Source organism: Oncorhynchus tshawytscha, linkage group LG30, assembly GCF_018296145.1.
Source record: "Oncorhynchus tshawytscha isolate Ot180627B linkage group LG30, Otsh_v2.0, whole genome shotgun sequence".
NCBI classification, from domain to species: domain Eukaryota; kingdom Metazoa; phylum Chordata; class Actinopteri; order Salmoniformes; family Salmonidae; genus Oncorhynchus; species Oncorhynchus tshawytscha.
In genome coordinates this window covers 34,010,132-34,036,617 of record NC_056458.1, presented here as the reverse complement: position 1 = coordinate 34,036,617, position 26,486 = coordinate 34,010,132, and the positions used below count along the sequence as shown (strand labels likewise).

Sequence of the window (26,486 nt, the reverse complement as noted above, 5' to 3'; positions counted from 1 at the left end):
ATAATTTGCAGACTGGCCTCGGGCCACTGATCAGGGCCAGTGTGATGTGATGCAATGGCGAGGGCCAGAGCGGCGCAGACTTGGTTAGGTGCCCTTACACCCCTGCCTAACTCCTAAATTGCCCCAGCACACCCCGAAGCACAGGCGATTATGCAACTTGCTCTCTGAAGCCATTGGTTTACATTTGAATCAGATTTAGTTTCTCTCTCTGGCTGCCATGTGTCGTTTACGATACTGCAGCTAGCATGATGTGGTTGTTTAAACCAGTATGAACTAGACCAATAGAAGGTCCCAGCAGAGCGAGAGCTTGTCTCTGTGCTATGATAATGGTTTATGATTATATTTGCATGATAACTGGAACCCCTCTTCAGGTCATACAGAGGCACCTGCAGTTGGATAACTAGGGCTGGGTAGTATACCATATTTTAAGATATACCGGTATTGATGCACGGACCGGTTTGGGATTTTACTTGACCTTCTTTAACGGTATTTGAATGTTTGGTTAGTTAAATGTGATACGCCATGTGTAAAGTACATTTATATAGTTTACTTTGCTACTTGAGTCATCTCTCTCCACGCTCTCTCTCTCTCTCTCCATGACGCTTCCACACAGACCTAGCCCAGCCCTCTGTCACTCAAGGAGTGCATTTGTTGTTCCTCAACCACAAGACACTTGTGCTTGGTCAATGCAGCACATGCAACAATGTTGATGGCAACGATACTGTTTTAACTTTTCTTCTTAATATAAATCCACTAGCGTTATATAATTACACTATTAGTTTGTTTCTTACATCTGCAAACAGCTAGTTTGTCTTGTCTTAGCAAGTTGTTAGCCACTAATGCTAATCCTAATCGCTTGCTAGCCAATAAATGTACTGAGTCAGAGCAAACGTAAATTGGCTATACAGCATGATGATACCAGTGATGGTGTAGACCTAAATTGGCATGTTGTTTATGCAACAGTGTCTTCTAAATCAAAGAGGAATACGCAAAGCAAGCTTATGTTAGCTACATGAAGTAGCTAGGAGAAAACATTTCATGCAGCCAAAGATTATAGGGTCCTCGAGGAAACACTTCTCAACACTTTGGTTCCTACCATGTCACAATAACACTTCCCTGCTATTTTCATTCGTTGTCAAATTAAACAACACTGTATTCAAAGTGCCCACTATTATATTCTAACTATAGAACTAGAAAAGTCATTCTATTTCCATGATTCCAACAGTTGTTCGATATCGCAATTGCAACATTTGATTAAAAATAAGGCCTAGATTGTTTGCCCATATCGTGCAGCCCTATGTGGCAGTATGGAAATTATCTCAAATGAGTGCAGGAAATGCAGAAACGGATGAAAATGCTGATTTTTTTGGGGGGGGGGGTTGATGTTAAATTGAACAGTATAAAGCAATAAGAATGGCGAAAGCCCTGTTGAATTCACTTAGAATGTATGTGTTGCCACCCTAGGGTCATGCACTACTCATAAAGCAAATTTAGAACTTTTAACTTTTATAACTTCTTAAATACCTTCATTTTTTTATTTTTTATACTGTGATATAATATTTTGCCCATATCGCCCAGCCCTATGAATAACGCCCATAACTTCTTAATTAACACGTTAATGCCATTATGGGGTGACACTGGCCGGTCCCTTTTAAACTTTTTTTTTTCATTTACACATGGTCTATATTGTAGGAGAATCACCTAGTCACTTCGTCAAGAGGTTCAGATCTCTTGATATAAGAACTAAGGTGTTGTGTTGTTTTTACGTGATACCTACTGGTCTTGTTATAATCCCCTATTGACGTGCCCTCTTGTCTTGTCTCTTCTGTGTGTCTGCAGTGGTGTCTAGTGGCAGCGACAGTGAGTCGGACCACAGTGAGGGAAGCGTGAAGAGCAAGGTGTCCAGCCAGGGTCTCCCTGAAGGCAAGCAGCGTACTGACTCAGGTACATCCCTCTGTATACCTTCTCTCTGACCCTGGCATGCATAAGACACCACAAATATACACAATGGAGTAATGCAACCTTTGATTTAGAAATTGTATGGGGATAAGACAGTTTTACTTAGAGTGTAAGCCATTGATGAGCTTTATTCTTGAACAATCAATATCAATGACAATGAACAGCAAAACTATTGAACAGTAGGAAATCTTTCAGACTGTGCCTTTTAACCTCTTGGCCCTGTGTGTTTGTCCAGTGTTCAGTGGGGGGTGGAATGGGACCCCCACAGGGCTGGGTTGGGGACCACAGGGCAGCCTGCTGTCAGAGAGCCGCTCCAGCCTAACCAGCAAGCCCCCCCACAGCACCGCTCCCCCTGAGGACTACGACACAGACCACAGCTTCCCCTCCCCCAGTGAGTACACCCAGAACTCAACATTATCTATGTGGCTCCAATGGCTCAGTCGGTTAGACAGAGCATGGTCAGGGTTGTGGAATATGTACTGCATTGGCCATATAGGTATGACTTTCAATGTGGCCTTGGATAAAAGTCCCATATTATACCCAGAGTGGGTTCTAATCCATCAAACCACTCCCTTCCCCCTGTTCTTGTTGACTACTTTCAACGGACCTGACAGGACAAGCTAGATTTAAGCAATATGGGAATGCTGTGTGGACCCACATCACCTTTTATTAGTCAAGGTGTTGTTTACAATGCACTGCTTTCACATCTCATAGGCCTAATCAATAAGGGCAGAGGTGAGAGAGTGAATCAGCCCATGTGTGTTGCCTAACCCTACACACTAGGCCAGTATCTAACAAGTCTAGCCTGTTGCAATGCATTGCAAAATTAAGAGCTCTGACCGCTTTGGCTGCCATGTCAAGCCGGCCTAGATTGACTCTGTGTAGAGGACTCTTGAGGGGATATGAGCTCAGAGCAACAGGTGTTGGTGCCCAAGAAGGACACCTGTTTGCGCTCTCCCTTCCATGTTGCGTTCCCAACAATAATGTCTCTAAATTCGGAAGGAGTATGTGCACACCCACCGACCGGAAGAAACCTGAACAGGAGTGCTTACAGAGCTGAACCCCCCTTAGCCCTCTGACAAATGTAAAATGTAAATACTGAGCAAAGCTCCTGTTCTCCATCCCAGGAAGGAAACCCTGTCCTCGGGTGTTCCAGCCCCAACAAGACCCCCTGTCTCTCTTTCGGTTTCTGCCAGTGGGTGCGGTGTAATGCCAGTATGGGATCCCCCACCGCTATCCCTGCCCTCCACAGCCAGAACGCCCGCTGGCACAACTCAAGCCCAATTAGGTCTCATTTGCACAGCGATGGTGTCTCGCCAATTTGTGGCTCCCGCTTTTTTAAAGATAACAACTCTCTTTCATGTGCTCACTTGACACATTGAAACGTTGAAAGCGTTGACTTTCCCGACTGTGACCATGCAGAACGTGGAGCCTTAATTTAATTGGGGATTTTAATTTGTATTTTATTTTGTACTTCTCTTGGCCTTCATGCATCCATACAAAGAAAGCAATTTACCACATTTCATACCCTCTTCTTTTATCTGCCCTTTTCCTGTATACTTACACTTCTCATATATCATTACACTTAAGCGTTACTGTATCACCAACGCCAGCTACCGCCGTCCAGTGCCGTAAACGTGTTGCAGGATAATGACTTCATTTGACTTCAGGGTCCTGTGTCGCTCAGTTGGTAGAGCATGGCGCTTGCAACACCAGGGTTGTGGGTTCGATTCCCACAGGGGACCAGTATGAAAATGTATGCACTCACTACTGTCGCTCTGGATCAGAGTTTCTGCTTAATGACAAAACGTTTTCATCTACGTGTACTCCGTTAGCCAACTAGCAAAATTACTCCCTCTGCACCACTAAATGGAAAAGGACCCGGAAATCCATCTCTGCCCAATAGTTGGGGATAGACTGCATGGATAATGGTCCACAGTCTTTTTGTTTTTGTTTCCACTTCTCCCCCTAATACCCCATCGCTGTAATTGATTGAAAATATGAATGTCATTTATATACAAATGTGGACATCAAGGATAGCCCGGGCTGTGTAGAATGCGCCACTGCATGGATTACCTCCAGGGAAGCCGGAGAATGGATTTCTATTTATAAGGCGTTGATTTATGTCACCTGCGAGCGGCGGGCCGTCATTAATCAGAACATAATGGGGTTTAGCCCTATGCAAGGCGCTGGGACTCCCCTGCTCACTCATTTGTTTTCACTCAACATCGTCCTGTTTCAAGCAACTTAGGGATTAGTCAGAGCAATTACTCATTCCCACTATTTCTTCATTTGAATCTTATTCATTAGTCTTTATAAGGTAGCAGAACCATTTCATGTGTGTGCATGTTCAATCGAGCTTGAATAGCAACCATTTTTAAAGTGTGTTATTATAGTCGAGTTTTGTCTCCAGATTTCCCATTAGATCTTGGTTTTAGGATTGATTTGTGATTAATTTTCTTCTATTTGAGACACTAGCACACTTTCAATCCAGTCTATTTGACTCCCTTTTAGACACAATCTGTATGTTGAAGCTATTCACCATGATATATAGCTCTAGACTGGAGTAGCTTTTAATGACGATGACATTTAGCAGACATTGTGTACTTTACTAGGTATATTTACTGGAATCCAAAGCACTGAAGGTGCAAAATGAGCTATATGAAAAGTATTTGTCTATATGGTACTCTTTTTTTACAAATTAATTTGTACCTCCGATCATTGTAGATGATGCAACCATGGCCAGACTACTGTTCTCGCAAGAATGAATGATGGACATCATAAGATGCTAAGTAAAAAAGGAAGAATGTCATCATATCACCCCAAGCAACCATTTCTTAATTCAATCTATTTTTTTGTAGTTTTTTGTCACTCTAGCCAATGTGAAATCACGCTAGTTGGCTTTGTGTGCGTTCCTTCTATGAAGCCTTGAGCCCACGCACAACCTGGGTCTTTATGTTCACATCGCTTTGTTTTGATGTAGTCTTTCAAGCAACTTTTTTTCTGTCATTACCAAGGTAGCCGTGTGCAGCTGTGTGCCAGCTCAACTGGAATTTGAAGTGAGAGAGGGAAAATAACCAATAAGGCTCTTACAGTAGTGTCTGTAAGTCTTTCATTGATTTCCCTGATAGCAGGAGGGAAAATTGCTTGTTGTCGGTCTCTGTGAATAACCCTCCCACTTCCCCATGCACCCCAGGCTTATACTTCCAACCATTCTCCATTCCTCCTCTCTCTCCCTCACTTAATTTATCTAATCTACCTTGACATTTCTGAAGTTTGCTGCTATTCTTTTTTTTTCTCTTTACGCTGAGGTTGTATAATTGCACTTCATTGTGCACTCTTTAGGGAATCATTCCTCACTCTCTGAGGCAGAAAACCTGCCACAGTGTTTGAGCAAAGGTTTTCTGAATGAAAAATGACCAGAGGGAGTCGGCACTGAAGAGGAATCGTTTACATACGCACCGCTGCCAGTTCCTGTATACGCTCGCCGTTTTAACACAACGTACATGTATGTTGACAGTCTCCCCTTTTCTTTAAGAGCTACCCTAACATTACCTGCAGTTAACCTGATGAGAATAGGAAATGTGCATATTCCAATTGCTGCTCCGTCTTGGTTTAATGAAATGCTGTTTAGTGATCGCGTCTTCCTCAAATGAGCTTACTCAATTAGACGGTGCCATACACAGGCTTGATGAAGTGACATTTTTTCTCCCTGTCAGTTAGCACCGATTGAGCCCATCTAATGAGAACCTGGGACTCTGATACAGAACCCACTGTAGCATTGAAGTCTGCAAGAGATTCAAGAGGCTCCAATATGTGATAAATCTCTTATGTGAAATCGGTGGCATTTGCAGAGCTCGGTACAATATGTACCAGGACCCTACTTAACACACTATCAGCGCTAACTGTTCTTGTATGAACTGGAGTACACAAGTCCATTTTACTCTGTTCTTGTCATTAATTACAGTTAATTACACAACAGCCACACAGGAAATCATTGACGTAAATACAATCAAGTTACCGGCTGTGATGCAGAGCTGCTGGCTGATTGAGAACATCATCTTTGTTTTTCTTCATACTACTCATACTTCCTCAAAACCTGTTTGCTAGTACTCTGCTATTTTATAGGCTACTGTATTTGAGTTACATTATTGTTCTCATTTTCTATTGGTTGATTTCAACTGAAGCAAAATGGTGTCGTTCTGCATGCGATATGCTGTAGACCGGGTCAGAGGTTACACACCCCTTATGTAAGCGCTCTATATGAGATTGGTCAATCGCAGGCAGTTTGTTTGGGTCTTGTAGTTGAAGGTTATTGGAGAGATTGGCATTTCAACACCCTTTTAAGGATCCTTCTGTCCTCTGCGTAAGATGAGTCATCCACCCTCACCTTTTCCCTTGGCCAGCAACAGTTTCACCTGAAGAGCATCACTAGTCTGACTGATACCGTTCTTCACAACATAACAAAAAGACGTATAATTAACACCTTCTATTCCTGGCCATTGGTATCAGCAACAACTGAACATTAATATGACACTCAGCCTGTGTCCCAAATAGCACCCTGTTCCCTACATAGAGCACTACTTTTGACCTGATCAAAAGTAGTGCACTATATACGTGGCCTCAGTCACATATGAAAGCAATGATCAACCTGCAATATACGATGTCATTACCTCACTTACATCGCAAGTTTGATATAATTGATTTAACATTTCCAAATGTGCGTCTGCGGAATGTAGCCTCCCCCTACAAAATATCCGATAATGACTCTGATCTGTCAGTTACACTGTGGCGAAATGCTAACATGACACCTCTTTCAGGAATACAAAACACCTCCTCTGCCAAGGATGGGGACGGATGCAACGACTGCCATTTTCTAATACGGGTTGGGGAAGGAGGGGGTGGGTGATGGTGCGGTGGAGGGAGGGTGGGGGCAGTCATTTGGCAAACATAATTAATAACACTCCAGTCTCCCCTGATTAGCTCCAGACAAGGCCTGAATACGTGATGAGGAGTGGCTATAGAGAGTCTGCTGGAGATTTGCCCAGGGACCGATGATGTGTTACTCCGACCTAATGATTATTCTAGGAGGCATTATGAAAACAGTGAAAGCCTATTGTAGTTTCGGCTTAACATTGGATAAGCATAGAGGCCTATTGGGATGTATTTACAATGTTGCTTGATTTGCTTCATACTGTACCATCTCTACCATTGAGAAACAACAAAAAGATGCCTTTCACCCACTTCTCATGTAAAAATATTTGGAATTGATACAATTGTTGTAATACACAGTCGAGTCGATGAAGTAATCTGCAGACATTAAAATGAGCTAGTATGGGTTTCCATTCAAAATGTGTCTTAGGAAATTAATAATTATCTTCCCACTAAGGGACACAGTCAGACTGCAGTGCTGTGTTCAGGCATTCTCCACGGAAGTTCACAATGTCAAGCAATTCCTTCTGCTTTGACAGGCAGTCATGATTGGATGTGGTGAAATAACTTTACAGAAAAACTTAAGGGACAGGGAGGTTGATGGGAATACACACTTGGTGTCTCTTGACATTTTGGTCCAGCAATGATGTGGTTCTCTCACTAGCCTGTCCAATAACTGGCTGTATTAAAGTTGTTGATAAAACAGCTGTAGTAGAGCTATGTGGTGTGCATTTTGCAATGGGCTCTTAATTTAATCGTACTGCGGTGAGTTGCAGATATTGTGTGGATTAAAAAAGAGCCTTGACCCAAATTGTAAATGTTACTAGAGCTCTGCATATTCGTAAGCCAAGTAATCTGCACTTTATTATTGATTGTAGGTCTACCTTACCTTATGGTGAGGCATTGTCTCGCATGAGCGTCTCGCATGAGCGTCTCTCAACAGAAACACAAGTCTAATATTGTGCTGGGGGGGGGGAGGAGCTCCGCGGACCCTTCGTTTCCGGAAGTGATTTAGCCATTTATTGTAGCCATTTGTGCTCTGTAGTGTTACTAGTTTTCTCGTGTCAATTAACTTGTGACATTCCTGGATTACAAATTATAGGAATAAAGTCGAATTTAGACAACAAGCTTAACCTTTTTCAAGGTTACATACAGTTGAATTTGGAAGTTTACATACACTTAGGTTGAAGTAATTAAAACTCATTTTTCAACCACTCCACAAATTTCTTGTTAACAAACTATAGTTTTGGCAAGTCGGTTAGGACATTTACTTTGTGAATGACACAAGTCATTTTCCCAACAATTGTTTATAGACAGATTATTTCACATATAATTCACTGTATCACAATTCCAGTGGGTCAGAAGTTTACATACACTAAATTGACTGTTCCTTTTAACAGCTTGGAAAATTCCAGAAAATTATGTCATGGCTTTATAAGCTTCTGATAGGCTAATTGACATCATTTGAGTCAATTTGGAGGTGTACCTGTGGATGTATTTCAAGGCCTACCTTCAAACTCAGTGCCTCTTTGCTTGACATCATGGGAAAATCAAAAGAAATCAGCCAAGACCTCAGAAAAAATTGTAGACGTCCACAAGTCTGGGTCATTCTTGGGAGAAATTTCCAAATGCCCAAAGATACCACATTCATCTGTACAAACAATAGTACGCAAGTATAAACATCATGGTACCATGTAGCCGTCATACCGCTCAGGACGGAGACGCGTTCTGTCTCCTAGAGATGAACGTACTTTGGTGCTAACAGTGCAAATCAATCTTAGAACAACAGCAACGGACCTTGTGAAGATGCTGGAGGAAACACAGTAAAACGAGTCATATATCGACATAAACTGAAAGGAGCGCAAGGAAGAAGCCACTGCTCCAAAACCGCCATAAAAAAGCCAGACATGGGGACAAAGATCATACTTTTTGGAGAAATGGTCTCTGGTCTGATGAAACAAAAATAGAACTGTTTGGCCATAATGACCATCGTTATGTTTGGAGGAAAAAGGGGGAGGCAACCGTGAAGCACGGGGGTGGCAGCATCATGTTGTGGGGGTGCTTTGCTGCAGGAGAGACTGGTGCACTTCACAAAATAGATGGCATCATGACAATGGAAAATATGTGGATATATTGAAGCAACATCTCAAGACATCAGTCAGGAAGTTAAAGCTTGTTTGCAAATCTTCCAAATAGACAATAACCCCAAGCATACTTCCAAAGTTGTTGCAAAATGGCTTAAGGACAACAAATTCAAGGTATTGGAGTGGCCATCACAAACCCTGTGATGGAGTGTATATAAACCTCTGACCCAGTGAGGATGTGATGAAATAAATATTCTCTCTACTATTATTCTGACATTTTACATTCTTAAAATAAAGTGGTGATCCTAACTGAACTAAGATAGGGAATGTTTACTAGGATTAAATGTCAGGAATTGAAAAACTGAGTTTAAATGTATTTGTCTAAGGTGTATGTAAACTTCCGACTTCAACTGTATCTGGCTATGCTGGCAAAATCACTACGTATCCCATTGAGCCAAAAAACATCCAGCCAACCATACGCAAATGATGCTGCTAGATCTCAAAACTGAATTTGGATCCGTTAAAATTAATTTTAAGTAGAAATGATATCCTTCACCACTGTTGTCTTACATAGATAGATAGCTCGAACCAGTCATGAACATTCAACAAAACAGTAACTAATTTTACATTTTCTTATATTATACAAATATTATACAAATATTTAAGGAGAGCGAATCGATATACAATCCCGAATTCAGTTCAGTTGTAACTGTCAATGATAAAACAAAGTTTAAAACGATATTTGAGTTTCTACCTTAATCCAGAAAATGTATGTTGAAGTTGCTTCCAGACACAGTAGACTCCTCCTCCTCATCACTCTATTGAGCTGCACATACAGTGGTAGTGATTCACACTCTAGTTATGCATTTAAGTAAGGGAAACTGTACTAGCTATAGCCAAAGGTGCGTGAAGTAAGTAGAGTGGAACACTTTAGCTAAACGTGGCTCTCCTAATGATCTGGATGGATGAAAAGCTAACAGGAGACAGGGGTCCCTTTGGCCCGCAACTCTTTATGTGGCGCTCGTCAGCAATGCTGATGCACCGATGGAGGAGACTCTCTCTCCCACACGTAGACCTATTATCTCCCCAGGAGGCTGCAGTAATTGTGTCGGTGTCAGTTAAAGGTATTAGTATGCGAAACAGACCTGTGTCGGTTTATTCAGTGGTCCGACAGCTCTTTTTTATGGGCAGTAGATCTTACCGATAGTCATTCAGGTTCCTAAGGCGTCTTTATTTAAGCCTGTATGAAATGTTATCTGGGCTTCCAGCAAGGAATTTATTCATCACTAAAGGGTCCACCGTTATAGCTGTTCTTAAAAAAAGAAAGTAAAGGGGATGCTGGAACAAAAGGTGCATGCAGTTATCACACAGACAGAGTCATTTGATACTTTGTATATTCCCATTTGAAATTGGTAACTGACTGAGTGAGGTGAATGCCACAAGTGGATATGATTGATTTGTAAATTACTTTTTAATTGTATTAAATATCCTAATTTCATGAATGATCTTTCAGTTACACCTCAACTGCGCCACAGCGACTGGCTATTCATTGCTAACTATGTCCGGAGGCATCTTTCAGAAAAATTGTCTCAACACAAAAGAAAATGGCCAGTCAAAATCCCAAGTGATGGTCTCCGCTGAGATGAATGGAATGCTTTCCCTCTTCAACCGGGTTGTCAACCTTTATCACCAAGGCCAACCTTAATGTCTGGTTCACTTGCTGTTTCCCCAAAGCTGGACATAAAGATTGTAAGTTAGTCATGCACTGCATCTCCGAACACACACCTAGTGTAGTGAGAAGCTGCGGAGGGCCCATTCTGTGTGGAAAACCTTGTCGTGTGCCATGCAGACAGGCTCTTGGCTTGGACGCTACACTTTTCTTGTTCAATGGGGCCAATGACTTACCTAAGAAGTTGGGTCATTCCACGAATAGAGTACATTTTGCATCCCTTTGATGTTGTAAGTAGAAATTGTGCACCAATATTACATTGTAATAGCCTGTTATATTAAATGTGCCCTTCAATATAGACCACATGAGCACTCAATGTATCCGAATATACTTGCTAAAGTGCCAAAAATCAGCATTTCTAATAATCACCGTTCTGATTTTAACCCACTTAACCCCAAAATGTCTACGTTTTTACCATCATTGTAAAGCCCTAGTTATGTTCTTGCTTTGACTGTCATTTCTGAAGATGATTATATATTTAATGTAATTATTGATACATTTAAGTCTTTCCCTCATTTTCAGGTTAAGTGAACAGAACTTTTGTTTGATTATGGGAAAACTATTCCTTGTTAAAAAAAAATTCAAAAGAAACATTGAACATATAAGCAGTAGTAAAGTCATAGTGTAAAAGCAGATGAGCTGCTGCTACTCTTTTTGGCAATATTCTGATGTTTTGTGATGGAAAACTGAGATCTTCAAGCATAACACGTCAATCCTGTTACCCGTAGGCTAGACATTTTTTGACATTTTAAAAAGGTTTGTGAAGCTTGCATTCAATTGCCCCTCCCTGTTGCACACACAAGCTTCCATTTCCCCTGTCACAAGGAGATTTATGGTTGATTTAAGGTGAAAACCTCAACCATGTTATAGTCAACCAAATTTAATGGCACTTTATTGGCACTTTTATTTAACCTCTTGAGAGGTTAAAAGCATGTTTTTGTATGAAGTTGAGCATTTATGACAGAATGTTAAAATTCATTTTTATTATTTTCATTTTTTTTTTAGTTAGGGTACATACATTTAGGGTATTCTATTTGTGGAACAACCCATATATAATGTTTAATGGTGATGCTCTTACCTCTATACTGTGTGTCCTCTGCATTCTCAATATTTATCTTCTTATCCAACAAACCTAACCTCTTTGGCACTGGCCAGAGACCACAGAACTCTTGTGTTAGTTTCAATAGCTGGTCAGTGATAGTTGTGAAGTTGACTTTTTAAACATACTGAATCTTCATGGTATTCTGACACTTTATTGAGACCATATGGAAATCAGAAGGGGATACAGGAGTAACAGTGGGAAGGGAGGACACGGATTGAACCTGGTCTTCGGTAGGGGGATTTGTATACAGGACATGTGCCGGGAGTGTTAGCACTCAACCACGGCTTTGCTTAAATTGCCCGTTTTAAAGGAAGATAAATAATGGCTTATCTGTTTTGATCTATTATCTACTCATGCATAAGGTACCATTGCAGTCTTTACACTCTTATTTGCTCATGGTTCCCTCAGATCAGTTCCCTATCCATTTGGATAGTGTTGATGTGATATCAATTCTTCTATGGTTTCTGAGCATGTGCGGTATCACTATGGTGGGGTTATGGGGTACCTGGTTGCCTGGAGACAGACAGCAGGCTCTTCCTTCCTGGAGCCATGTTCCAGCAGATCCCCTTTAATGAAACTGACTGTGTGACACAAACAGCAGTATTAATTTAATTGTGGACTGTGCCAGTCCTCCCTCAATGGTCGGTAATTGTATTAGCATGGAGGGGTGGTGGATTACTCTTAAAATATAGAAATAAACTACAGTAGGAGATGGTGAGGGGTAGATATGATGCTGTACTGCTCCTGGAATCTAAGGTGCAGTCAAGCACATGACCAGCTCCCTGTACAGAAGCAGTGATGTTATGGATCAACTCTTCAAAGGGATAATTTTAACAATAGTTCAGTTTGATTTGAACCCCTATTCCACAATTATTGTTTTATTTTAAGCTTTACTCAGTCTACTGAAATGGCCATCTGTAATTTCCAAAGAATTATTTTATTGATGGCCACCTTCTCGCGACAAGAATGCCCCGATTGTCCATTAACAGAATGCTGTTTGAATAGCTTGTTTGTCCTCCACATTTACCATTAAGCACCTGAAATGGATTGTACCATGAAGATCAATTGTGCTTTCCCTATTGTTCCTATGCACTGTGGAGAAAAAAGTAACTGAATTTCTTGTGGCTTTCCAACAGCTATTAGTTCTATTGGACGAGAGGATGTGAGGGCTCTGTTGTTCTTAACTGCATTCTGATGAGTCATTTTGGTAATTATGAACTGAGAGGGGAAGCAGACAGGCTCTCCATGGTGCCTGAGTCGGCCTGGTGGGACTGCGGGGTCGCGTGTGTCTGTGTGCCCGACGCGCTGCGTTACACTGATTGACAGTGATGACCACCTGCCGGCCTTAGCACAGCGGGCACCCTTCATATGCCCCCTCCACAGTGGTGGGGACACGTCCTCACCACAGAGCCAACCCCAAACTCTGACCCCTACTAGGAAGTAGGAGATGCAGTTGGATAAGCTATGTGGTTCTCCACCTCTAACCCACAGCTCAGAGTCTGGAGGTATGGGTTTAATCATACCACTGTGGCAGAGCTACAGGGCTTCCTTTTTGTAGTGATGTTAGTCCGATTTGGTTGCATTCCTGTTTCAATGTGAACTCATGCCATGATTTTTTTTTAAACCTGATAGACAACCTGTGTACAGGAATGGATTGACAATGCTAAAATTGTATTGATCATGATTGAAACACCAAGTTACAGTTTATGGTAGAATTGCTTATTCTTGAGGGAAAGCCCTCGATAATGACTTCTTTCCTAGTCTTAGTTATACTTTGATATGAGGTTTGTCTTTTTGTGTTGTAGCACAGGAGTATGGACACTGTGCTACAATCCACAAATATACTTAACTCAAGGCTTCTAGTTTTTTGAAAACTCTTGTTCAATGGCCTGTTTTTCCAGTGTTGTTTTTCTAGTGGTCTCACCATTCTTTGAAGATCCTGCGTCTTGGAGAGCACACAGAAAACCGGGGAATCCCTGGCAGAATGGAGCAGGCTTTCAGGGGCCTCTAAATCACAGTGACAACCTTTAAAAAATACTAAAGCGTTACACAGCTATTAAAACCTGCCTAATAGACACATTGCAGGAGGCACACACAGACACGCATGCAGACACATCACTTGCATCTCTCCTGTTGCTCTTGGAGCACAAAGTGTGCGCTAAAAATTTGTTTTTATACTGTTTTCATACTTCTGTTTTCTTCTCCCTACTATTTCCCACGAAATGCTTAAATATTTTTACTGAAAATGTTAAATATTACAGATTTTGCTTGGTTCTAAGCTGATGCCTGTGGAACCTAATACAGTTGTATTGAATGGAATTGGAAAACGGGCCACTTCCAATCAATTCTCCTATAGTCCTTACTCGATAAGCTTAATGAAAAGGGACTTTTAAAATGTGAAATGTTTATGATTGAATTGTAATATTCCATCTGTCTTTCTACTACATACCTGTTTGTCTCTCTGTCTGTCTGTCTCTCTCTCTCTCTCTGTCTCTCTCTGAATGACTGAAAATGTGTATTGTGAATATTGTGCATCTGAGGAAATTATCTCCGTTTTAATCCTGCTTATCTTCTTACTCCCGATCTTTAGCTGCACTGTGATCTCTACTTTCTAGAATATTAACTTTCAGGTATATGGAGTAGATTATTTATGACGTTTAGAAGCCAGTGCCATTACCAGAATAGTAGTTTCACTGTTTCGGTCACCATAGTGCCTGATTTTATGTTGTGCCTGGTGTTTAGCATCTGTTACCACTCCTCTTGTACCAAGTCAATTGTACCGTGCAGTGCATGCTATTTTTGCCTTTTCTCTTGGTGGTGAGTTTGAAAAACAAAAACCTTTACAGTGGATGATGACAGTTAGTGCCATTTCATTAACAAACAAGTACTTCTCAGTGCCCTCGCCTGCTGTCAGGGGCCCGCTTCGTACACTTGCCCTGTGTCAGCACCTGGGGGCCAGCGCCGATTGGGAGCCCACTCCATAGCCATCACATTACATAGGTAATGGGGCTCTCCTGCCAATGTGGCCCCTCGGCCCTGGCCCTAGAGGCCCAATCACAGTCAAAATGGTTCTCAGTCCACGCAAGGGCTTCTGTAAGTGTTGTGTGTGAGAGCTGTGCAGCTGTGTGTGTACGCTTATGTTGGTCCACAAATGAATGAAGCAGGGGACCTATTGGAAGCAACAATATACTCTAGGTTCACCCCTGGCCTTCACCATAGTCCCTCCCTGTTTGTCAGTTTTTTTCGGGTTGGTGCACTTTTTCTTCTTGTTTGTGTTACCCTAGGACATTACCCACATGTGGGTATATGATGGTGCTGCCTTTGTGGCAGACAAAGCCTGATTTAGAATCCCCTCAAAGCATTTCAGCTTAGAGATGAGACTGGAAATGAACATCAATTTGTGATGCTTTTACATTTCTTCAGACACCTACACTTATCTTAAAAGAATAGCCCCGTGGCAGTGCTCCTACATTGCAATTACATGGTTCCATGTACACTGATGCTGGAGTGCTCTAGCCTTGATTTATCTATAAGGATTTGGTGTAAATGGCCATAACCAATGCAGGAAGTGTAAATGGGTTTATTTCTGTTCCCCACAAAGCACTTAAACTAGCTTAAACTACAATCAATTGATTGTAGCATGCATTGACGTCACACATATATTCACTGCATCCCCCCAAACAAATCACATGAATTATTTGGTCTGAGAGGTTATGAGTGATTGAATGGTAAAATCACTGAGTTATGCATGCTATACAGTTGTATATATGCATGCTATATATGCATGCTATACAATAGCTTCTCACTGAACCTTGCCACAACGGCCCACCATGTCAAAGGAAAGTCTTTTGAGAACTGTATGAACAGCATCTTTTCAAAAGACCCTAGGCATTCCTGGCAACGTTTCTTCAATGAACAAGAAATTGTCATGAGGTGTTTGCACTGAAAGCACCGGAGGGCGTGGGTTGGTAAAGGCACCTAATACACACGTCACAAAAGCCAAGGCTGTGTTAAACAAAGGTATGTGATTCTAAACCCGCGAATGACGGTGTGGCCTTGTGCTCCCGCTCAGACAATGAGGCTTATGGGTCGGTATTGCTCAGCAACGAGCCTTGTCGTCGTCCCCACCACGCCGTACCACCTCCATATCCCTCGGTCTCCCGGAGAATAGACATTCTGTTCAAATACATTGCTCACTGAGTATTTACAAACAACAAGGTCGCCCAGAGCTCGGCAAAACTTCTCCTCGCTCTACTCTTCAGCTAACTTTTGGAGAAAGAGAAGCGGCATTGATTTCTCTGCTTCAAAACCTACTGTGTGTCTCTTTTGAGGATGTTTCCGGTCTTTTTTTGGAAGTGGCCCTTAAGTAGTTCCAGGGGATATTTTAGTCCTTCGAAATGCCTCCCGGATTAGCTAAGCGTGGACTTGTAGCGCGGCATATTCCTCTGTGGCCTAGCCAGACTTGTGAGGACAACCTAGGTCGGTGTCCAACCAGCTCTTTACAGTTGGACTCCTAGCAATCCAGTTGCGTCACACACACTCCCCGTTTATAGGCTTTTTGCCCTACAGGCTATTGGTTATACACTGCTTCTACCCCTAGCATGTACTTCTGTCTGTGAGGATGACTCACTAGCTTAGCGTAGTCAGCCTGCGGCTTTGTATCCTCACAGATATGTGGGCTCTCCATAGGGACAGGGGTAACCAGAGAATGCCATACAAAGCCTTCCCCTCCCAACCTAGCACTGCCAGACGTACATATGCACTGACTCACCATAAACCGTTAGGCAAACATGAAATACTCTGGTTGAGCGAGGACATTTACATAAGCTAGCAGCTTACCAGTGCCAGCCACCCAAGTGAAAGGAATCTGTCAATCATGTCTATACGACGACAGAGATTCTGTCTTGTCTTACATGGTTTACATTGGCCTTGTACCAAGTCGATGTGTGTCTGCCTTTGAAAGCCATAATCAAACACATCACGTTGAAGTGTGTATTGTGAACAGATTCAATTCTGTGCACAATAGAAATTGCAGGTTCCTTTGCAATCAAATCTACTATCCTGGAGTTATCAGGGTGAGCCAGAATGATGTTATTTTCCGGTAAAGTTTGTGTTATTCAATGGATTTACCCTGAAGTTCTCTCATTCTCCGAGCATTGTTTCATGTAAAATATAGTTGTGTGACTAACAGAAAAATAACATCTTATGTTTGACCTATTGTACAGCTTTCTGCTTTCACACTTTCTCTAATATAATTTTTGGGGGAATGCAAATGTATATTTACTCTGTGCCTGAGCATATTAGATAATCAGTTTGAGTTGGCAGTGGAAAGTGGAAAGTGTTGCAACCTCTTAGTTGTTGGAATTGTCCTGAGCTCATTGGTATTCTCGGAAACACTCTGCCATATTCTTTTCATGAGGTAGTCTAAGAGCCCTCCATTGCACACACTTTATTTTACTTCCAATGTCAAAATCCCAGACTTCCCTTAAAGGAGTGTTTATTTGCCCCTCAGTGCTCTGACAGAGTAAGGGTTATCATGCCCCTATACTCGAGAGAGGGCCATAAACTATTTTCATCACTCCACAACAGCTTTCCCAGTATATTTTTCTCCCTCTTACAAGCTATGAATATCTGCCATCATGCCCCTAACCCATTCAAAGGGATAGAAAAATATATATATTTTCTCAACACTTGACATTACAGTGGAATAGTTCCAGAGTAACTGTAGCGAACTATCTTTGTAATTACCTTATATTGGATAGAAAAGCACAATCAACACAGTACTTTACACAGATAATCAGGAAAAATTCTTCCATGTACATGCTTGATAGACGTTTGGCGTCAGCCAGGTCCTGTTTGTTCTGCTGTTTGTAAGCATGGCCATCAATCGGGATGGGCTCCTGAATGTCTTCAAATTGGTCAGACTGTCTGGCTCGAAGGACCATGAAGAAGTCGAGCCACACAGAGGTTGGTGGACTCTGAGACACATGGCCTATATTGTCAGGTCTGAAGTTATTGGCACCCTTCATACAGATGAGCAAAAAAGACTAACATAAATAATACAAATACTGAACTATATAGTATGCAATTTTTTTGGTGGTGAGAATTGAATTAATTTATACTAATACAATTGCTCAAAGAAAGATTTTGTTTAAGAAGTAATACTTTCTCTCAAAAAGATAGGTGTCAAAATTATTGGCAATATTTCAATACCTTTCAATACCTCACCTTGCAAGGATAATGGCACTGAGCCTTTTTCTAAAATGTTTTATGAGATTGGAGAACACATTGGGAGGGTTCTTAGACCATTCCTCCATACAGCCATTACAGGCCACTGGCTCTGTGCCACCTGGAAATCCACAAACTCCCCCACCCATGGTAGCCATTGTTGGGAGTTCAATTGTATGGATGAGGTGGTTAACAACGCAAATACTTTCTGTTTCCCTGGTGTCAGAGTGCATGACATCACTCGGGAGCTTGCGATCATTCTAGACCAAAACCCAGAGCTGGACGCAGTGGTTTTGCATGCTGTTACAAATGACATCAAGCTGCGGCAATGGGCTGAGTTGAGACAGGACTTTGAATAACTGAGAGACAGACTACAGGCAAGCAGATAATTTTTCTGTCCCTATCCAAAAACATGGTTGTGGAATTGATCGCCTCTCCCGGCTATTTGCACTGGAATTTTGGAAGAAATCAGGACTCTTCTCTAAAAAGCATAGGATTTTATTGACAATTTCGATCTGTTTTGGGAGCAACCGCAGTTTCTAAAAATGGACGGCCTGCACCCGAACAGGAGAGCAGCTTGGATGCTGAATGCGAACATCGAAAAGGTACGAAAAAGGCTATTCTTGGATATCAGTCCTTGCCCGCAACAGGTAACCCTCATTGATTCTTGTTTTAATCTACGTCCTCGTTCGAGATATAGACCAAATTGCACAGTTCTAAACAATCTTGTATCTATACCATTTTAAGCCAACTCCATGGCTATTTTATATAGAGGGTTACCTACTGATCATAGCATGTTTATGTTAGAGACTCTGACTGATCTGAATTCCCGCAGCTGTGGCCTTGGACTGGTTAATGTAAAGTTTGATTTCGAAAATCAAACTTATTGTAATTCTAGATTCTCAAACCAGCCCAGATATTTTGATAATACTGAAACTTGGTTAAAAAAGTCTGTGTAAGATTCTGATGCGTCTCTGAATGGATAAAATGTTCATAGATCTGGCAGAGGTGGGGGTGTCACCATATTCCTAAAGAACAACTTGAATGTTGCTGTGTATCACATCTGTCTCCAAGCAATTTCAACGTATTATCCTAAATGTGGGCCTTGGTTATAATGCCCAACTAACATTAGTGGGAGTTTATCGCCCTGCCTCGGCCCTCCCAATTGCTCTTAGAACATTGTCTGAATTGCTGTCTAACAATGCTAAATCTGAATTATTAATATTGGGTGATCTTAACCTGGATTGGTTGATGCCAGTATCAGATAGACTGAAAGATATTGTACGGGTTAAAATTTAACTCAACTAAATCAACCCGCACAAACTTATAAAAAAAACGGAATAATCTATTATTTTGGATATCATTCTGCCTGTCACGCCCTGGTCTAAGTATTTTGTGTTTTTCTTCATGTATTGGGTCAGGCCAGGGTGTGGCATGGGGTTTTTGTATTGTGGTGTGTTTTGTCTTGGGGTTTTGGTGTGTATGTATTGGGATTGTAGCTAGTGGGGTTATCTAGCAAGGTCTATGGCTGTCTGGAGTGGTTCTCAATCAGAGGCAGGTGTTTATCGTTGTCTCTGATTGGGAACCATATTTAGGCAGCCATATTCTTTGAGTTTGTCATGGGTGATTGTCCTTAGTGTCTTCGTTCCTGTCGCTGTGTTAGTTGACACAAGTATAGGCTGTTTCGATTTTCGTTACGTTTATTTGTTTTGTAGTGTTTGTATTGATTCGTGTTTACGTTTTGTTGATTAAACATGGATCGCAATCTACACGCTGCATTTTGGTCCGACTATCCTTCACACCTAGAAAACCGTAACAGAATCACCCACCACCAACGGACCAAGCAGCGTGTCAACAGGCAGGAGCAGCCCAAAGAGGAGATGCGCTATAAGGATTTCTGGACATGGGAGGAAATCCTAAACGGAGAAGGACCCTGGGCTCAGCCTGGAGAATATCGCCGCCCCAAAGAAGAACTGGAGGCGGCAAAAACGGAGAGGCACCGGTATGAGGAGGCAGCACGGCGACTCGGAAGGAAGCCTGAGAGTCAGCCCCAAAAATTTCTTGGGGGGGGGCTCAGGGAGAGTGTGGCAGAGTCAGGAGTCAGACCTGAGCCAACTCTCCCTGTTTATCGTGAGGAGCCAAGGAGGAGACCAGAACCAGAGCCGGTGTTGGAGGTGAGCGAAACAGAGACTGTGAAGGAGTTAATGGGGAAATTGGAGGAGAGAGAAATGAGGGAGTTGCTGTGTTGGTGCTTTTTGCATGGAATTCGCCCGACGGAACGTGTCGGGGATTTGATGGCACCTGGGTTAGCGCTCCATACTCGTCCTGAGGTGCGTGTTAGTCGGCTGGTGAAGTTGGTGCCAGCCTCACGCACCAGGCCTCCTGTGCACATCCCTAGCCTTGCACGTCCTGTGCCAGCACTGCTCTCAAGATCTCCAGTACGCCTTCACGGTCTAGCCCATCCTGTGCCACCTCCACACTCCAGCCCTCCGGTAGCAGCTCCCCGCACCAGGCTTCCTGTGCGTGTCCTCGGTCCAGTACCACCAGTACCAGCACCACGCATCAGGCCTACAGTGCGCCTCGCCTCTCCTGCGCTGTCGGAGTCTCCCGCCTCTCCAGCGCTGTCGGAGCCTTTCTCCTCTCCTGCGCTGCCGGAGTCTCCTGCCTGTTCAGCGCAGCCAGAGCTGTCAGTCTGCATGGAGCAGCCAGAGCTGTCAGTCTGCACGGAGCTGTCAGTCTGCACGGAGCTGTCAGTCTGCACGGAGCCGCCAGAGCTGCCAATCTGTAAGAAGCCGCCAGAGCTGTCAGCCTACATGGAGCAGCCAGAGCCGCCAGTCAGCATGGAGCAGCCAGAGCCGCCAGTCAGCATGGAGCAGCCAGATCTTTCAGTCTGCCAGGATCTGCCAGTCAGCCAGACTCTTCCAGATCCGCCAGTCAGCCAGACTCTTCCAGATCCGCCAGTCAGCCAGACTCTTCCAGATCCGCCAGTCAGCCAGACTCTTCCAGATCCGCCAGTCAGCCAGACACTTCCAGATCCGCCAGTCAGCCAGACTCTTCCAGATCCGCCAGTCGGCCAGACTCTTCCAGATCCGCCAGTCGGCCAGACTCTTCCAGATCCGCCAGTCGGCCAGACTCTTCCAGATCCGCCAGTCGGCCAGACTCTTCCAGATCCGCCAGTCGGCCGGGATCTGCCAGTCAGCCAGGATCTGCTGAAACCACCAGCCAGCCAGGATCTGGTAGATCTACCTACCTGCCTGAGCTTCCTCTCACTCCCGAGCTTCCTCTCACTCCCGAGCTTCCTCTCACTCCCGAGCTTCCTCTCACTCCCGAGCTTCCTCTCACTCCCGAGCTTTCTCTCACTCCCGAGCTTTCCCTCAGTCCCGAGCTGTCCTTCAGTCCCGATCTGCTCCTCAGTCCCGATCTGCTCCTCAGTCCCGATCTGCTCCTCAGTCCAGTGGGGTTCTGGGTGAGGACTACTAGGCCATGGTCGGCAGTGAGGGTGGACTATCCAGGGACGCGAGGAGAGGGGACTAAGACATTGACTGAGTGGGTTCCATGTCCCGCGCCGGAGCCGCCACCATGGACAGACGCCCACCCGGACCCTCCCTATTGTTTTGAGGTGCGTTCGGGAGTCCGCACCTTAGCGGGGGGGGTTCTGTCACGCCCTGGTCTAAGTATTTTGTGTTTTTCTTCATGTATTGGGTCAGGCCAGGGTGTGGCATGGGGTTTTTGTATTGTGGTGTGTTTTGTCTTGGGGTTTTGGTGTGTATGTATTGGGATTGTAGCTAGTGGGGTTATCTAGCAAGGTCTATGGCTGTCTGGAGTGGTTCTCAATCAGAGGCAGGTGTTTATCGTTGTCTCTGATTGGGAACCATATTTAGGCAGCCATATTCTTTGAGTTTGTCGTGGGTGATTGTCCTTAGTGTCTTCGTTCCTGTCGCTGTGTTAGTTGACACAAGTATAGGCTGTTTCGGTTTTCGTTACGTTTATTTGTTTTGTAGTGTTTGTATTGATTCGTGTTTACGTTTTGTTGATTAAACATGGATCGCAATCTACACGCTGCATTTTGGTCCGACTATCCTTCACACCTAGAAAACCGTAACACTGCCAAACACCCCTCATAAGTATAGAGCCAATGGAATATTTGCTAACAAGCTTAGTGACCATTGTCCCATTGCCTGCATTAGAGATACTAAGCTACCTAAATCCCATCTGCGCATTATTACAAAGATACATTTTAAAGCTTTCAATGAGCAACCTTTCCTGTATGATCTGAGGTTGTATAATAGGGAGGTTGTGTCCTCTATCTCTGATTTTGATCAGGTCCTTAAATGATTTACCTCTTTATTTAACTCTGTTACAGATAAGTATCCCCCATATAAGAGATTAAGGGTAAAGGACAAATCTAACCCATGGTTCACGCATGAATTATCTGAAAGATTTTATGAAAGAAACTTAGCTTGTGCTAAGGCTAGATTCACTGGTTCTACCTCTGACTGGCAGTCCTTCAAACATTTGACAAATGGATATCTTACTCTGGTTAGAAAAGCAAAGACAACATACAGTTGAAGTCGGAAGTTTACATACACTTAGGTTGGAGTCATTAAAACTAATTTTTCAACCACTCCACAAATTTCTTGTTAACAAACTATAGTTTTGGCAAGTCGGTTAGGACATCTACTTTGTGCATGACACAAGTCATTTTTCCAACAATTGCTTACAGACATATTATTTAACTTATAATTCACTGTATCACAATTCCAGTGGGTCAGAAGATTACATTCAACAAGTTGACTGTGCCTTTTAAACAGCTTGGAAAATTCCAGAAAATTATGTCATGGCTTTAGAAGCTTCTGATAGGCTAATTGACATCATTTGAGTCAATTGGAGGTGTACCTGTGGATGTATTTCAAGGCCTACCTTCAAACTCAGTGCCTCTTTGCTTGACCTCATGGGAAAATCAAAAGAAATCAGCCAAGACCTCAGAACGCGTTCTGTTTCCTGGAGATTAACGTACTTTGGTGCGAAAAGTGCAAATTAATCGCAGAACAACAGCAAAGGACTTTGTGAAGATGCTGGAGGAAACAGGTACCAAACTATCTATATCCACAGTAAAATGAGTCTTATATTGACACAACCTCAGCAAGTAAGAATCTTTTTGGAGAAATATCCTCTGGTCTGATGAAACAAAAATAGAACTGTTTGGCCATAATGACCATCGTTATGTTTGGAGGAAAAAGGGGGAGGCTTGCAAGCTGAAGAACACCATCCCAACCCTGAATCACTGTGAAGCACCATCCCAACCGTGAAACACGGGGTGGCAACATCATGTTGTGGGGGTGCTTTGCTGCAGGGGGGACTGGTGTATTTCACAAAATAGATGGCTTCATGAGAGATGGAAAATTGTGTGGATATATTGAAGCAACATCTCAAGACATCAGTCAGGAAGTTATAGCTTGGATGCAAATGGGTCTTCCAAGTAGACAATGACCCCAAGCATACTTCCAAAGTTGTTGCAAAATGGCTTAAGGACAACAAAGTCAAGGTATTGGAGTGGCCATCACAAAGTCCTGACCTCAATCCTATTGAAAATTTGTGGGAAAAACGGAAAAAGCGTGTGCGAGCAAGGAGGCCTACAAACCTGACTCAGTTACACCAGCTGTCATGAGGAATGAGCCGAAATTCACCCAACTTATTGTGGAAAGCTTGTGGAAGGCTAACCAAAACATTTGACCCAAGTTAAACAATTTAAAGGCAATGCTACCAAATACCAATTGAGTGTATGTAAACTGATGACCCAGTGGGAATGTGATGAAAGAAATAAAAGCTGAAATAAATCATGCTTTCTGCTATTATATTATTTCACAGTCTTAAAATAAATTGGTGATCCTAACTGACCTAAGAGGGAATTTTTACTAGGATTAAATGTCAGGAATTGTGAAAAACTGAGTTTAAATGTATTTGGCTAAGGCGTATGTAAACATTCAATTGTACATCAGCTAAATTCTGGACAGTGGTCAAATCTTTGTAACCAAACTCTGCCCCCTCATTGCCCCAGCAGGTTATTAAAAAAACAACAACATGTATTTCACCTTTATTTAACCAGGTAGGCCAGTTGAGAAGAAGTTCTCATTTACAACTGCAACCTGGCCAAGATAAAGCAAAGCAGTGCGACAAAAACAACAACAGAGTTACATATAAACAAACAAAGTCAATAACACAATAGAGAAATCTATGTACAGTGTGTGCAAATGTATAAGATTAGGGAGGTATGTTAATAAATAGGCCATAGAAGCTAAATAATGACAATTTAGCATTAACACTGGAGTGATAGATGTGCAGATGATGATGTGCAAGTAGAGATACTGGGGTGCAAAATAACAAGAAGATAAATAACACTATGCTGATGAGGTAGTTGGGTATGCTACTTACAGATTGGCTGTGTACAGGTACAGTGGAACGAATTGCAAAAATAACTGAAGCTGGAGATGTATATCTCCCTCTCTAACTTTAAGCTGCTCTAACAGCTGATGCTTAAAGTTAGAGAGGGAGATATAAGTCTCCAGCTTCAGTTATTTTTGCAATTCGTTCCAGTCAATGGCCTCAGAGAACAGCCTCTGTTCCTATAAGACAAAAATTACCTTTGTGGTGCTTTTAATAATTGATTTGCCTCAGCTGGCCTCCTATTTGAAAGAATAGTTTCAGACAATAACTCAAGTTCCACTAGAGGGAGTCTTTTATTCACCTCTAAACAAATGGAAGAGAATAATGCACTTCCAGGCACTCCAAAAAAAAAAGTGAACCATTTTATGTCAACCTAGGTAAATCAGCCTTTAGTTCTAACACCTCCCTTGTTTGGAATAATTTACAATCCTAATTACATCTTGAGTCCCTGCTTCCAATAGGGCAGTTCAGAACACTGATGAGAATAGAATTCACTGACATTTGCGAGTGTTTTGGTTGATTGTAATAATTTATTTGTGTTTTTAAATGTAGTATTTGTGTTTTTAAATACCCACATAACATCAAAGATCCACCGCCATATTTTACAGTAGGTATGGGGTCATTTTCTGCATATGCATCTTTCTTTCGATGCAAAACCTAACTGGTGTGCATGGCCAAAGAGCTCTATTTTTATGTCATCTGACCATAGCACTGGTTCCAATCCAATTCCAATGCAGTTCAGCATACTCCAGACATTTACATTTGTTGGATGACATGAAACTAGAGCTCTTTGGCCACGCACACCAGTGGTGGGTTTTGCATCGAAAGAAAGCTGCATATGTAGAAAAGAACCCCACACCAGGAGGTGTCCGAGGAAGACCCTAAAAATGGTCAAAAACTCGAGCCACTGAAGTCAGACTGGTCTCTCTGCTAGCGCACAGCAATCGGTACAGGAGCTCCAGGCCTGGGAGCTCCTGAACAGCTTCTACTGCCAAGCCATAAGACTGCTGAACAGTTAATTAAATGGCTTCCCTGACTATTTACATTGACCCCCTTTTTATTTGCACTGACTTTCTTGCACTGGCCCTATGCACACTTACTGGACTCTACTCACACATAGTACACTGACACTCCAACACAAACACACACCACACACACACACACACACACAAACACACACATACTGTACATGGATATTGACACCACACACATACTCACACATAGACATACATTCACACTCTTCTCATACGCTGCTGCTACTCTGTTTATTATCTATCCTGATTGCCTAGTCACTTTTAACCCTACCTATATGTACATATTACCTCCATTACTTCAACTACCTCGTACTCCTGCACATTGATTCGGTACCGACACTCCTTGTATATAGCCTTGATATTTGCATTTATGATTGTTTTGCTAATTTTTCTAAACTCTGCATTGTAGGGAAAGGGCTCGTAAGTAAGCATTTCCCGATAAAGTCTACGCTTGTTGTATTCGGCGCATGTGACAAATACAATTTGATTTGACTGTAAAATGTGGTGGATCTTTTGATAAGTCAACCCAATTGAACACTTATGGGAGATTGTAGAGCGGCGCCTAAGACAGCGTTTTCCATCAACAAAACACCAAATTATTGAATTTCTTGTGGAAGAATGGTGTCATATCCCTCCAATAGAGTTCCAGACACTTGTAGAATCTATGCCAAGGCGCATTGAAGCTGTTCTACCTCGTGGTCGCCCAAAACCCTATTAAGGCACTTTATGTTGGTGTTTCGAACATGTACAATAAGCCACTGCCTGCTTCATTGGGAAAATAATAGTAGAATCAACTTGAACTATGGTAAAAATGATCACTTTGTTTTCACTTCATAGTTATCTTTCCACTGTTTGTCCAGTGAATCGGTTTGGCTGGTTATGGTTGTAACTCCATGCAGGAACCAATTTGTTTTACCAAAAAAGCACAAGCAAATTTGTTTGATTAACATTTTTGCCAAGGGAATATACCCCGT

General features: G+C 42.6%; 1 protein-coding gene across 2 annotated transcripts in view; it reads left to right on the top strand.

Moving 5' to 3' along the window:
• The window catches only part of doc2b (double C2-like domains, beta), a 295,785-nt gene that overhangs the window by 58,618 nt on the left and 210,681 nt on the right, over positions 1–26,486 (top strand). For both annotated transcript variants that reach the window (XM_042309299.1, XM_024393613.2), the window contains exons 7-8: positions 1,840–1,944; positions 2,195–2,350. In XM_042309299.1, the coding sequence (XP_042165233.1) occupies positions 1,840–1,944; positions 2,195–2,350 (261 nt within the window). The remainder of the gene's footprint in view (positions 1–1,839; positions 1,945–2,194; positions 2,351–26,486) is intronic.